The sequence below is a fragment of the Dendropsophus ebraccatus genome, chromosome 10 (genome assembly GCF_027789765.1).
Source record: "Dendropsophus ebraccatus isolate aDenEbr1 chromosome 10, aDenEbr1.pat, whole genome shotgun sequence".
NCBI lineage: Eukaryota > Metazoa > Chordata > Amphibia > Anura > Hylidae > Dendropsophus > Dendropsophus ebraccatus.
The window spans coordinates 77108273-77122112 of NC_091463.1; the positions used below are offsets into that span (position 1 = coordinate 77108273).

Consider the following 13840-nt stretch of genomic DNA (forward strand, 5'->3'; position numbering starts at 1 on the left):
GTGTGGTGTGACAGGTAGAGAATACAGTGCTGTGTGGTGTGACAGGTAGAGAATACAGTGCTGTGTGGTGTTACAGGTAGAGAATACAGTGTGCTGTGTAGTGTTACAGGTAGAGAATACAGTGTGCTGTGTGGTGTTACAGGTAGAGAATACAGCGTGCTGTGTGGTGTTACAGGTAGAGAATACAGTGTGCTGTGTGGTGTTACAGGTAGAGAATACAGCACACTGTGTGGGTGGGACCACAATGAAATGATAAAGTACTGCAAATAAGTCAGTAACACAATGAAACTGCAATGTGTGAACACAACCTAGATGTTCTGCAACAAATGGATTTTTGGTAGTTTCAAAACTGGAATAGATAGGTAAGTAATGCTATATGCTTATATGCTTCTGCAGAAGTTTCTTTTTTTTTAACCTCTACCTGGAGTTCCCCCTTTAAACCTAGAAAATTCCTTCACTACTTCCCACCAAAACTAGCCCAAATACTATTAATCTCCTTTGTGAGTTGCATGACGCTAGAAACAGGCCTGGTTTAGACTAGATTATTTCATAAATTAATAATACTACTAACTGACTGAAATACTGACGTTTTTCTCAACAACCAAGTTGTTTCCTGCTCTGATGAACATTTCCCTAAATATACAATGTCCCATACTCATCCAGGCTTAAGTATGTTATTCTTCAGTGCACATACGAGGTATTAAGCATATCTCAAAATTAGGAGGGATATGTCCAAGCCCGGCTCCTACAGGAGCAACTGAGATCTTTTCGGGAGGCACCAGTGACTTGATAGTGAAGTTCTGCAATAGCATAGTGATAAAAATAAAGAGCTCCATATCTGCCAAGCTCTTGCCTGGGCATATTCTTCTACCTGTAAAGACATGTCAGTGAATGCAAAGATAAATAGATCATATCATTAGTAGATCATACACTCAACATTATATTATATACAAGCTTAATTTAATCGGGACAAAGTGACACCATACTTGTAGATTTTCCAACCTATTTCCCCTAAAATAGCAGATGATCATCAGGGGATTTAGCCACTGGACCACAGGTGTCAAACATGGGGCCTTCCAGCTGTTACTATGTGGTGAGCTTGGGGTCTGTCTGATGTTGTAGAACAGGAGGTAGCGGTATTGAGGCACTTGTCAAGGGGCCTGAATGGTAGCTAACTCTCCCCAGGTACCTACATATTCTCTGAGAAATGTTCCTATGATGCTTTTACATAGTGTGTTGGTGCAGGACACAATCACAGAGAGTTTACGAGTAACTGTAGAACTTAACTTTAATTGAAAATCTTTTGAAGGTGCAATACTGAATACATTTACAGTTCAATAATACTGGTCCCTGTACATAAGGAAAGTTAGCATAGGAATGGGTCCGTCAGTAGTTCCCCTTTCAGTATGAAGTGTGCAGCCGGTCCCTTGCTGACATCATCCCTGGCAACTGGCCTTGGCGTGCCAATAGTGTCCCTTGCTACCGGCCGACCGGGTTGAAAGGGGCGTGGCGGCATCCTGTCATCTAACCAGGGCCAGGGCTTCACTCTCCCCTGATGAGTGGGATATACGTATTACATTAGTAATTACTCACTGTCGGCTGGCACCACCAATCAGCCTGTAGCTTGGGTCTGGGGCTGGAGTCTCAGCCCCAATCATGCCTGGGACTGGGACTCCATAAGTATCCTCCCCTGTCTCCCATTCCCTGCCTGCAATAGAGCCTCACACCCTGAGTGACTTTTGCCCTAGCATTGTATCCAGATTTGTATTCCTGGTTCCCTGACTTCTTGGCTTTGACTTTTGACTACACTTTAGATTACGTTTTTGTGCTTTGCAGACTGCTAGATGCTGACTTGGACCTCTGATTATTTGTGTTTTGTTTGTCTTGTCCACGTTCTGTGTCACACCTGTGCAAGCTAGGGACAGTTGATCAGTTGTCCGCTGCTGCCTAGGGCAGTCAAGTAAATTAGGCAGGGACAGCGGGGTGGGTTCCAGTGCTAGGGCTCCCCTGTCTCGTGTCTACCAGTTCCTTAGTCCTGACAGCAGGTCTTGACTGGAAACGAATTACCATCTCAGCGTGGACAGGCTGGATCCAAAGTCGCACCTCTGGTGTTACCTTATATGCATATGTATGCCTAGTAATTCCCGTATCTTAACAGTATGAAAACTTTCTATGCTAATATAAATATAAAGGCAGATAAAAGGCAACCCCAAGAAGGTGCTGATAAGTAATGAACCAGGATGTGTCACATTCTCAAGCATATACTTCCGGAATGAATGCATAGCCCTATACAGAGTTCTAAGTTAAGATGCTCTGAAATTGATACTTAGGGTACGCTAAAACAAACATGACAGAAAATGTCACCTCTTGTATTACCATAAAATCCACCCAGTCCGTCATCTACTTTGATTTAATCCTCACCTGCAGAAAATGGCAACAGGGCCTCTTTCTTTACAAGTTTTCCATTTTCATCCAAAAAGTTTTTTGGGTCGAAATTTTCAGGGTTTTTAAACTGTGTCTTGTCATTGTGCACGCCGGTGAGTAATGGAGTGAAAGCTGTTCCCTGTGGTTAGAAGAATATTAGAAAAAATGTATGCATTTTATGAATTTTACATTTTTTTAAATTTTTACTCTTAGCTTGACTTGATGTTTACCTTCTTAAATTTATAATTGCGAACTTGTGTATCCATGATGAGTTCATGGGGAAGAGACAATGGTGCCACATCTGCATATCGCTGGATCTCATAGATGAAAGCTTCTGTGTAAGGCATGTTGTGTCTGTCTTCATAGCTCGGTGGACGTTGGCCAATTACATGGTCTATCTCACTGTAGACCTTTTCTGAAGAACAAATATATACTTTATGTATCATTCTTTCAGGTTTACTTACCACTTTAAGTAAGTTTTCATTGATCTTTCTGGACTTAGTTACATACCTGCTACACTCGGGTGTTTCATGAGAAGTAGTAATGTATATCTCAGTGTGGAGCTCACGGTTTCTGTCCCACCAAAGAACAAGACCAAAGCGCTCATCACCAAAGTATTGGGATTGTAGAATATTGCTTTGTTCTTCCCTTCCTGTATAAGAAATAGGAAGATTCTTTGTCTATAATTAAACATATTGAATAATAATATACATAGGACAGACTTTTTTTGTACCTTCTCTATTTTGATCAGGAAACAGTCTATAAAATCCCTTGGGTTATGAATGTCCAAAGTCTTCATGTTGTTCTCCATCTTCTTCTTGATAAAATCGGTCATTAAAGCAAAGTTCTCCCCTATTTTACGGTGAGGTCCAGGTAAGTACCGCGTAACATCTGGGAATATGTTGTGTATCTGAAAACACAATAACCAAATCATCACGTACCTGAGAACATGATCAAAGCCAAATTACCTTCCAATGCCAAACTACCTTCATCTATACTACCTTGATCATCATTTCAATCTGTAAGTTACAGTATTTCTAGCTATGGGTCCTAGCACTCCATTTTGCCAATTCTAAGTTATCTAGGTGTCCTTCGCAAATAATAAAGACTAGCAAATAGTCCCGTGTAGCAGCCCTTATGGTCACAGGTCACAAAAAGGTTGTAAACTAAGACACTGAATATTATGTGATGTTTCATCTAAAACAGTTTGTTTTCTTCCACTCTTCTATCCATGTAAATGAAGTTTTGGCAGCAATTAAATGTTGATACGGGGAGGATATATGACTCCATGCAGCACAACCTTAAGGCCCTTTTACGTGGACCAATTATCGGCAACAAGCATTCCTAGAAATTCCTATTCAGCGGATAATCGGTCCATGTAAAAGTGGCAGTGATCAGCCGAGGAGCAGGAAAATGCCAGATTGTCAGCTGCCGATTGATCATTCCAACCTCACTGATCGGCTCTCATTGGCGGCTCAGAGGAGCAAAGATTGGTGAGTGTAAAAGGACCCTTATGCTCCATGCACATGGATATGCCAACTAACAATCTAAAAGGCATACTCACTAATCCCCAGCGGGTGCTCATGATACGAAAGTTGTCTTGAACACATAGCATAAGCTTTTGGAAATGTCCATTTTCATATTCAAAGCGGTTACCAAACACCACAGAGCAAATAACATTGGACACAGCACGTTGTAAATGGTAACTGGGATCTATCGGGGAGGCTAAAATAACAAACAGAAATAGGTAAATCAACAGCTAAAACTAATTAAAGAAAAAAAAATGCATGTTACTGCTATTGGATACCATGCTGTATACAATATCAGGGTAGGTGCCAGAAGAGCACAATCCATTATCAAGCCAGGCCTATAGTCTAATGGACAAAATATCAGTTATTTAAGGAGAAGTAGAAAATTATTTTGTGCTGGGAGAGGGGTAACATAAAAAGGAGTTATAGTCACCTGTCCCGGTGCCCGCGCAGAGACGCATCCCACTCCTGGACCCTGCAGGCTGTCTTCTTAGCTCCACTTCGGCTAAGTCACAACCCAACTCAGCCAGTCAGTGACTGGGGTGGAACACCGCTGAAGTTACTGATTGGCTGAGCAGGTTAAATCCCACCCATCTGTCGCCCCCTTATCTTAGCATACCCAGAACCCAGGAGAATATGACAGCCCAAAGGGCCATGGATTTCCATGATGCAGTGCAGTATGGGCACTGGGAGTGGTTATCAAAGGGTGTAAAATCTAGACTGGTGTAAACTGCCCACAGCAACCAATCAGCTGAAAGCTGAGCTGTGATTGGTTGCTGTGGGCAGTTTTCACAGACTAAATTTGACACCCTTTGATAAATCTGGGCCATTGTCTTTTTTATTTCCCCTCCCCATTCCCTGCCCGTAAAGATTTTTTGCACAACCCGCCCCTCCCCCTTACCCTTCCACCAGACTTCTCTTTTAACAATCCAGATTCCATCAATGACGGTAATTTTTAAATTGTATACATTTTTTTTTTTTTGCAAATATGAAAATCTAATCTGGAAACTGATTGGCCACCTTAGGTCAGAGGAATGAAGCCCCTGAGATGTATTAAAATAGTTGTTAAACGTTACCATTTGATTTCCTCAGCACATCAGTAAGATACCGGGCTTCTTGCCGTATCCTTTCCTCAAAGCTAGTTTTTCCAACTCCAAAACTGCCCAGTGTTAACATGGCGAAACGCCTCAGCTCCTTCCATTTTTCACCATTACTGAATGCAAACTCTGTAATATGATAAAAAAAAGTAATTCCATAAGCAAGCAAGTCCCTTCTATTATAAGCTGTAGAAAGTCACTAAAATTACTTTTTTTACAACACCTTTATAAGACCTATGGAGAGTCAGACAAAGACAAATTTGGTTAGCTCTTCTACAACACCATTCACACTAGACAGCGCCACGTTGCTATGGCTGAAATCGCAGACACACAAAAACACAAAGAATGCAACAACTCACTGCTAATGGCAAAACATAAACCCAATACAGATATGATAAGCACGAAAAGCAGCCCCCCAAATACTAAAGAAAATCTTCATAAAAATAATGAGGCCTTTGGCATACCATTTGCAAATATTGTGTACCATCTCACCATGGTAAAGTGGCCTCCTGTCTGGGATGGACCCTACACTATACTCTGGCCTCTTCTTGGCTAATATTAAAGGGGTACTCCAGCGGGGGGGGGGGGCTATTTTGGGATCGGGCCGGGGAGGAGGTGGCTGAGAGAAAAGACGTCCACTCCCCTCCCCGGATCCAGCGGCAGATCCTGTATCGCGGTGCTTCGGTCCCCGGTGCCCGGCCTCCTAGTGTCTGACGCGGGCTCGAGATGTCACGTCTCGATCCCGCGTCAGACACCAGGAGGCAGCCGGGGACCAGAGCGCCACGATACAGGACCCGCCGCTGGATCCGGGGAGGTGAGTGGACGTCTTTTCTCTCAGCCACCTCCTCCACGACCAGATCCCAAAATAGCCCCCCCCCCCCCCCCCCGCTGGAGTAACCCTTTAAGCCTACAATCTGGGCATTCAGGATCTAACTAATACTGGCAAAAAAAATCCTAACTCCTTTGAATATAATTTGTTGACCTGGGTCCAACTGTGTCCCTACTGGTTCAATTCAATTGGAAACTCTAGAAGAAGGAAGTGGCCAACCATCTAACAAGTATGATGAAAGGACAGAGCCAAGAACTAATACACCAGGATCAAAGGTAACTATAGCCTAGCTCAGTACTGGCTCAATACTCACCGTCTCCTTTGGTAAAGTCAAAGAATGAAGGATAATAGGCTCGGCCACTGAACTCTTCTGATTTGTCAATTAAAGTCTCTTTGATGGCTTTATAGCTGCACAGTACGATAACTGGCTTACTCCCTTCATATACTGTGAATATGTCACCATATTTTTTTGACAACTATGAGAGAAAATAGAAAATTAATAACCCAACAATTTATGATCGGATCAAGAACCCTAACCAGTTATATTCTGTTACATATCGAATATTTCTTTAAGCTATGAACATACAACAGTGCTATTCACACACTAGTATAGTTTAATTCTGTCTAGACTATCCCACCCAAAATTTGACAATACACCTAATCAGCCATTTCAAACTTCTTACTTTTCCCATCAGAGGATTGACCCAATATTCTGAAGATTTCTCCAATATATCTGACAGCTGATCAGAGCAATGTTCTAGCTTCCTGCCACGAATGAGCCAGAGACACTAAACCTCACCGCCCATATCACTTATGAGTATCCATCTAAAGACTTCTATTTTTGACCGTGCATGCTGTAATTTTCTCTTAACAGGAAGAGCAGGGGCATAGCTAGGATTCATGGGGCCCCATAGCAAAAAACTGTATGGGGCCCCCCTCCCCTACACACTAATATATATATATATATATATATATATATATATATATATATATATATATATATACATATATATATATATATGTATATATATATTCGTTGATGTGGCCCTAAAAAAAAATCTCTTGTGGCCAGAGGCAGAATCCTGCGTGCATCCACAACAGTGACTGGCAGAGAAGACAGCCAGTGTCTACTTGTTCTGTCCATCTACTGTATTTAACTATAACAGCCTATTAGGAGCCTCATGGTTATATACATAGGTGCAGGAGCAGACTAACTTTTGCTTAACCCCTCATGTACTTCAATGTGTAAGTGACCCAGTGTTCTCTTACATGCTGCAACACAGAAAAGCGTTAATACAGAAGACAATTAGCTCTCTCCTTCACTACCCCTGCACTGATAACCCCTGACCTCTGCAGGAGCTCAGAGAACAGAGGTTATCAGAGCAGTGAAGCAGAGAGCTAATTGTCTGGAATTTATTAACCCTTTTTTGTGTTGCAGCATGTAAGAGAACACTGGGTCACTTACACACTGCAGTGCATAATGGGTTAAGCAAAAGGACACTGGAGGCTCTTATCTTCCCTGTGAATCCCCGGGCCCCCTCCCTCCAAGGGCCCCATAGCAACCGCCTTCCCTGCCTCTATGGTAGCTACGCCACTGAGGAAGAGAACACAGGACACAGGAGACAAACCCAGTTGCAGTTCATTTTACAGCCCAAGAATCAGGTATGTTAAAACACAAAAAACCTAAAACTTGTTTTACAAAGTAACAGTATACAGAGCCCAACAGTATGATGTTGGTGAAGATACTGTAGGGGTCAGGTGTGATGGATTTTCACTGTTCAACCTTCTGTTCTCAGTGGGATAATACCAGAGCCATTACTGTGTATTATAGGTTTGTTGCCCCATTTTACTTACATGCAGAAGTGACTCCACAATATTATTAAAGTTCATCTTGTGAAGAGTTCCAATGATGGGAAGAGGAGTCGGCCCAGGAGGTAGCTCAGACCTCTCCAACAGTATCTTTATATACTTAGCCAACAAGCTGGTTATGAGAATCACCAAGAGGACTGTGACTAGTGAGTATAGATCCATCCTGTGAACAGAGATTTAGATTCAGATTCTGGAAATTTCCACAGAGCAGAGGCTTCCTCCTGCTAGACCATCTCTTTTACTGTCATTTACACAGATTAGATCTGACCGAGTGGAAGTTGAGCGATGCACCGTGAGGAACTATGGACTGTCTCATACAGGAGATAACACTCTGCCGGCCTCCACAAGACCACCTACAATGATGGTATGGTACGAATGTATGAAAGCTATAGTATTGGGTTTCTTGTGTCATATTTTTGCACAACTGCTTCATTGCTCAAAAATTTGTGATTTTTAGTTCCTCGTCCACCTTCCAAGTAAAAAATATGTGTGAAAAAATGAAGTCTTATATGTATGGCAACAGTATGTGCAACTTTTTACTTCTCAGTTCGAGTTCGGCAGCAGAATGTTCAGCATTTAACTTCCGGCAGCTTAATAAGTTTGATGCAGCTCTAAAAAGTCCTGAAAATGAACCATAGGCTCTATCTATGTTTTCCGTGCAGCCCTAGGGCGGCAACAACTTTATATTCTGAGCATTCAGGTTCGGAGAACGTTGCAGAAGCCAAACATTTTGGCAACTTCAATCAATACTAGTCACATCTTCTAACTGTTTAACTTTATGTAAACGAGTTTTGGAAGGAACCTAATTTTTCCTCGTTATTCTTTTTGAAATCCCATTTGTGTTCTGACATAAGATGTAGGACAACCAGGAAGTAGAAAATCTTAGTCTGTAGGCAGCATTATATACCTCTAAATACTGCACGCTATGGACATTGTGCTCCGTGTCAAATATCTTCTACCCAAGCACTGGAAGAGCTATTACCCGAGTTGTGTGCTGCCTACAGACCTCAGGAAATGAAAGTTTTACAAATTTTCTATTGCTCATTGCTATGGCATTGTTTTAAAGTGACTCTGTACCCACAATCTGACCCCCCCAAACCACTTGTACCTTCGGATAGCTGCTTTTAATCCAAGATCTGTCCTGGGGTCCGTTCGGAAGGCGATGCAGTTATTGTCCTTTTAAACTTGCAGCCCAGTGCCCTATGGCCGTGGCTTAGCTTGTGTATGCATTAGGCTGGCACAACCTCTCTGTCCCTCCTCCCCCCCCCCCCCTTCATCATTAGGAATGCTCCAGGCAGATTGCCTCCTATTCCCCACCTGTGTCAGCCTGGCACATGGGCTGGATCGTTAAGGCACCTGTGCAATGTTCAAACAGGAGTAAATGTTCCAGTGGCATTTCTAATGATGAAGAGGGTGGGGAGGAGGGTGGTGCAAAGTTAGGGCACAGATACTCCCCTTGGGCACAGGGCTGCAAGTTTACAAGTAGTTTTTTAAGACAATAACTGCATCACCTGCCGAACGGACCCCAGGACAGATCTTGGATTAAAATCAGCTATCTGAAGGAACAAGCAGTTTGGGGGGGTCAGATTGTGGGTACAGAGTCACTTAAAGAACTGCTGTTAACCATATACTAAGAAAACAAAAAGACTGCAGCACACTTGTTTATGTAAAAATTTGGTTTATTTACAGCATGAAAAATGGCCAAACCAGAACACTACTGTACACAAAAGCACCTATCTGGTGCACAATTTAGCAATTATTGAAGTATAGGATGCGACACATGGACGTTTCTACCCTGCCCGGGTCTTTTTCGCCGTCGCAAATGTGAGTGCATATGGGAGTGCTCCTGGCAATGGTTTGGTCCTGCATGTTAATAAACCAAATACCCACTTTTTCCATGAACAAGTGTGCTGCAGACTTTTTGTTCTCTACTTCTACTGGGCTGGCGCCTTTCCGAACAACACCTTTACTACAAATACTGGATCTTGGACTTGGCAAAGGTGAAGGTTAAATACTATGTATACAACAGGACTGAACTTTTTATTTCTGCGTACAAAGATGTGCCACAGATGCCAAGTTCTAAAGTCTAGCTCATAGATATTAGACCCTTCAGGTGCCCCGTCCAGTAGTGTCTGGTTATTGACTGCCCATAGACTTAAAAACATTTAGGTGATCCGCATGTTACTCTGGAAGGATGTTCCCAAACATCCTTGCAAAGTCAACATTGGTACGGAGATTGCGACAATGCTGTAAAGGGAAGCTGGCTGTTAGTGACAACTCTCTAGGGAAATTGCAGAGATGGTTTATTGCCATTCGTGCTGTATATACAATGGTCAATGTGAAAAGTATACACAGCTCAGCCCCTGCATCCTGTTCTGAAGATGTGATTGCCGGGTACTGGGTAGCTGCAAGAACTGCTGGGTCTTAGCAAATGACAGACTGGTACATAGGGAGATAGGAAGCTCGGCAATGCAATGTCCCAGGGCGGGTGTCCACTGCTTCTAAGTAAGCCTGTGTATGATGGTACTATGTATGTGTATATGCTCTAAGACTGAGGTCTGTAGTATGCTGCTCCCACCACTTGGTGTCACTGTCTTCCATTGAACTATTGAGCAGGGAAAAGTAACACAAGGGGTTGACTGCTTTTGATTATGTGTTTTGCCCTATTGAATGATTGATTTGTAAGCTGACTGAGATCCAGTACCTCACACAAGGCCCTCCCCACACTCCCAGCCTGTCAGGGACTCCAGTTTGTGTCACAAGGTGTGTTTCCCAAAATCCTAGAGCTCCCTAGGGGTATAAGAGATAAAGTTAAAGCAATTTAAGGTTATACCAAAAGCATTCCAGAACAAGCCAAAGAGATAGGGGAACCTTTATTCACACAGAGTGCCTGTCAGAAGAATCTATAGGAGGTTTTCAAGTCAAGTCAAATCAGCAGTTAGCTAAGTGCATTTTCAAGCCGAGAACTCTGCTGCCCTACAAGGATTCCTAAAGGGTCACCCTGACATCTAGCTTACCCAGATTTGGGGCCTGCGTCCCTGGTGGTGTGTCACTCTGTTCCCACAAGATAGCAAAGGCAGACGTTCATCCCTGTGGATGCAGGTACTGTTTAGCGCTACTACCAAGGTGGTCAGAGCCCTTTCTAGTTTAAAACCCAACAGTCTGGATAAACCCCCTTCCCTCTAGTAGCCCACTACAACTTGACTACAGGTCAAGCCTCCCTATATATAGATTAGTGATCAGCTGCACAGTATTCCTAAAACCTATTCAATTATATCCAAAGTCACCTTAATAAAGGGATCTCAGTCAACACAAGTCTTTTCTGCTGTACCGTTGGCACTTGTATTCAAAGAGACTGTATTATGTGTATTGTGCTACGACAGATATCAGTAAAGACTTCATTGGTTTATGTTACCTGGTCTACGTATTTTCTACTGCTCTACATCTGCACTACACCTGTCCTATAACTGAGAAAGTCACATGTCCATGTATCCAGGGGTGGGGGCGCATACCACTCCTGGCCACTGTGACAAGTGCCTCAGCGGTACGTATCATCTCTCCCCAGCTCAACACAACATTTAGCTACCCTAAGTCGCGGCATGAATCCTTCCAATTTAGCTCATGACTTTTTTGTGGCCACAATATGTAAAACTAATATAAAATCTGGTCATGATGGGAGAAAACTTGTGGTAACTCTAGAAGTTGTTAAGGTGAGTTTCTCACAAGTCTGAATTGTGTACAAAAACATCACCACCACTGACAATGTCTGATATTAGAGTTCAACCCCATTAATGTGAATTGTTATTTATAGTATGTGATTGCACTTAAAGGGGTATTCCACTGAAACATAACTTTCCATATGTTGCTGTCCATGGTGAAACTAACAATTCCTACCATACTTATTTCTATTATCTATTCAGTCTTCTTCTCCCAGTTCTGAACTACTGTTGTCTTCTTAAGACACCCAAAACTGTGAGTGAGCTTTAAACTCCGTCCTTCTTTCCTCTCCCCTCCCTTCTGGGACGGTTGATGTAAACAAGTCCATGGCAGGCTTTATCTGTGACTTTGTATCTTCTTTGTAATGCTGGGAGGGTAAATCTGAGCTCAAGTTGCTGATCAAATAACTGTAATTAAGCCTTCCGGCATTACATCAGCCTTCTCAGATAGGAGGGGGAGATGGAGAGAAAAACTCACACACAGTTTTTTCTGTCTTCAGCAGAAAGCAGCAGCTCAGAACTGGGAGAGGGAGACAGAATAGAAAATAACAAGTATGGAATGAATGAATTGTTAGTCTCACAACGGGCAGCAACATATCAAAAGTTATGTTTGAACAGAATGCCCCTTGAATAATAATTCTTATGTATGGACAAAAAAAAACAGAACCCAAGACTGGTTGACATACTGTATATTACCATAACTATATCTTTTATAGAGTTTTAGATGCATCTGTGTATAACTCATCTACTTCAGCAATCCTATTCGGCTTCAGATTGCTCTTTATAAATATATAGAAGAACATACCTACAAGGATCCTCCTGGAAATCCCTTAGTAGATGCAGCCTGGTGATTTCAGCAGCCTTCTGCACTGCACAATGCAATATCCCTTTATTACAGTGGCAGCTTTATGTAATCTCTACCTGTTAGAGTCACATTTATGTGCTGAGAGCCAGAAAGAATTGGACCAAATACAAAGTCCATCTAAAAAGAAGGCCAGATATTTCCTAATAGTAAAATAGAGAAGTAATGTCATTACAGACAAAGTTAGTTGGTGGGTGTCAGAAAGTGCCAGAGATTTGTGATTTACTTCTATTAAAACATCTCCAGTCCTCCCATACTTTTGATCTGCTGTATGTCCTGCAGGAAGTGTTGTATTCTGTCCAGTGCTCTCTGCTGCCACCTCTGTCTGTGGGAGGAATTGTCCAGAGCAGTAGCAAATCCCCATAGAAAACCTCTCCTGCTCTCCAGACTAGAAAGAATACACCAGCACCAGGACATACAGCAACTGATAAGTACTTGAAGAGTGGAGATTTTTTTAATAGAAGTAAATTAAAAATCTCTGGCACTTTCTGACACCAGCTGATTTGAAAAAAAAAATCTTAGCTGGAGTACCCCTGGAGTACATTCATATTTTACTACGAATCACCAAGCATTTTGCAATATGATCATTGGCTATGAAGTTTTCAATGGTGAATCATGTTAAAATGTGCTTCACCTGTTAAACCAGTATGAACAACAACTTCCTTTCAAAGCTGCCAGACTTCAATTTCCTGCAGGAATTTTGTGGTTTACCTTGTAGTGACTAGCTGCACAGCATACTACCACCATGGCTAAATCCTAAATCCTGCCTTAGGGCATCTTCTAAAATTGTTGTCAGTGCATGTGGCTGAAAGCACGTTCCTATGAGGTCACCAATAGCCGTGCAATGTTACTGGGATGGATGGGCCACATTGCTCAGCTATTGATGACCACACTGTCTCCAATTCATTCTATATCCAATTCAACTCTACATACATTACCAGGTTTGAACAGAAGTAAAAGGAAATCTGTCAGACAGTGGCGTAGCTACCATAGAGGCAGGGAAGGTGGTTGCTATGGGGCCCGTGGAGGGAGGGGGCCCAGGGAAGATAAGAACCTCCTGTGTCCTTTTGCTTAACCCCTTATGTACTGCAGTGTGCAAGTGACCCAGTGTTCTCTTACATGTTGCAACACAAAAAAGGGTTAACAATTAGCTCTCTGCCTCACTACCCTGATAACCTCTGACCTCTGTTCTCTGAGCTCCTGCAGAGGTCAGGGGTTATCAGTGCAGGAGTAGTGAAGGAGAGAGAGAGCTAATTGTCTTCTGTATTAACCCTTTGTATGTGTTGCAGCATGTAAGAGGACACTGGGTCACTTACACACTGCAGTAAATAAAGGGTTAAGTAAAAGGTAGTCTGCTCCTGCACCTATGTATATAACCATGAGGCTCCGAATAGGCTGTTATAGGTAAATACAGTGGATGGACAGAACAAGCAGACATTGGCTTTCTCCTCTGCCAGTCTGTTGTAGCTACACGCAGGATTCTGCCTCTGGCCACAAGAGATTTATTTTTTTTG

At 42.6% G+C, this 13840-nt stretch overlaps 1 protein-coding gene and 1 pseudogene across 1 annotated transcript; both read right to left on the reverse strand.

Annotated features, from left to right (window-relative positions):
• LOC138766115 (cytochrome P450 2F2-like) overlaps positions 1–12330 on the reverse strand; it is a 41090-nt pseudogene extending 28760 nt beyond the window's left edge.
• LOC138766113 (cytochrome P450 2F2-like) lies at positions 199–10784 on the reverse strand. Its single transcript, XM_069943460.1, has 10 exons — positions 10766–10784; positions 7734–7911; positions 6193–6355; positions 5030–5179; positions 3989–4149; positions 3158–3334; positions 2935–3076; positions 2655–2839; positions 2422–2563; positions 199–871 (listed from the first exon to the last, which is right to left on the reverse strand). Exons 2-10 carry the CDS (start codon positions 7908–7910, stop codon positions 675–677), a joined length of 1494 nt encoding a protein of 497 aa, XP_069799561.1. The 5' UTR covers position 7911; positions 10766–10784; the 3' UTR covers positions 199–674.
• Positions 12331–13840: the final 1510 nt, after the last annotated feature.

What these genes read in the sequence shown, in the direction of transcription:
- LOC138766113 (XM_069943460.1), bottom strand. Translation starts at nt 7,910, where the DNA reads ATGGATCTATACTCACTAGTCACAGTCCTCTTGGTGATTCTCATAACC. An exon ending in TGAGCACCCGCTGGGGATTA is followed by an intron (nt 3,335 to 3,988) that starts GTGAGTATGCCT and finishes TTGTGTTTTCAG; the next exon opens with ATACACAACATATTCCCAGA. An exon ending in GAAACACCCGAGTGTAGCAG is followed by an intron (nt 2,840 to 2,934) that starts GTATGTAACTAA and finishes TTTGTTCTTCAG; the next exon opens with AAAAGGTCTACAGTGAGATA.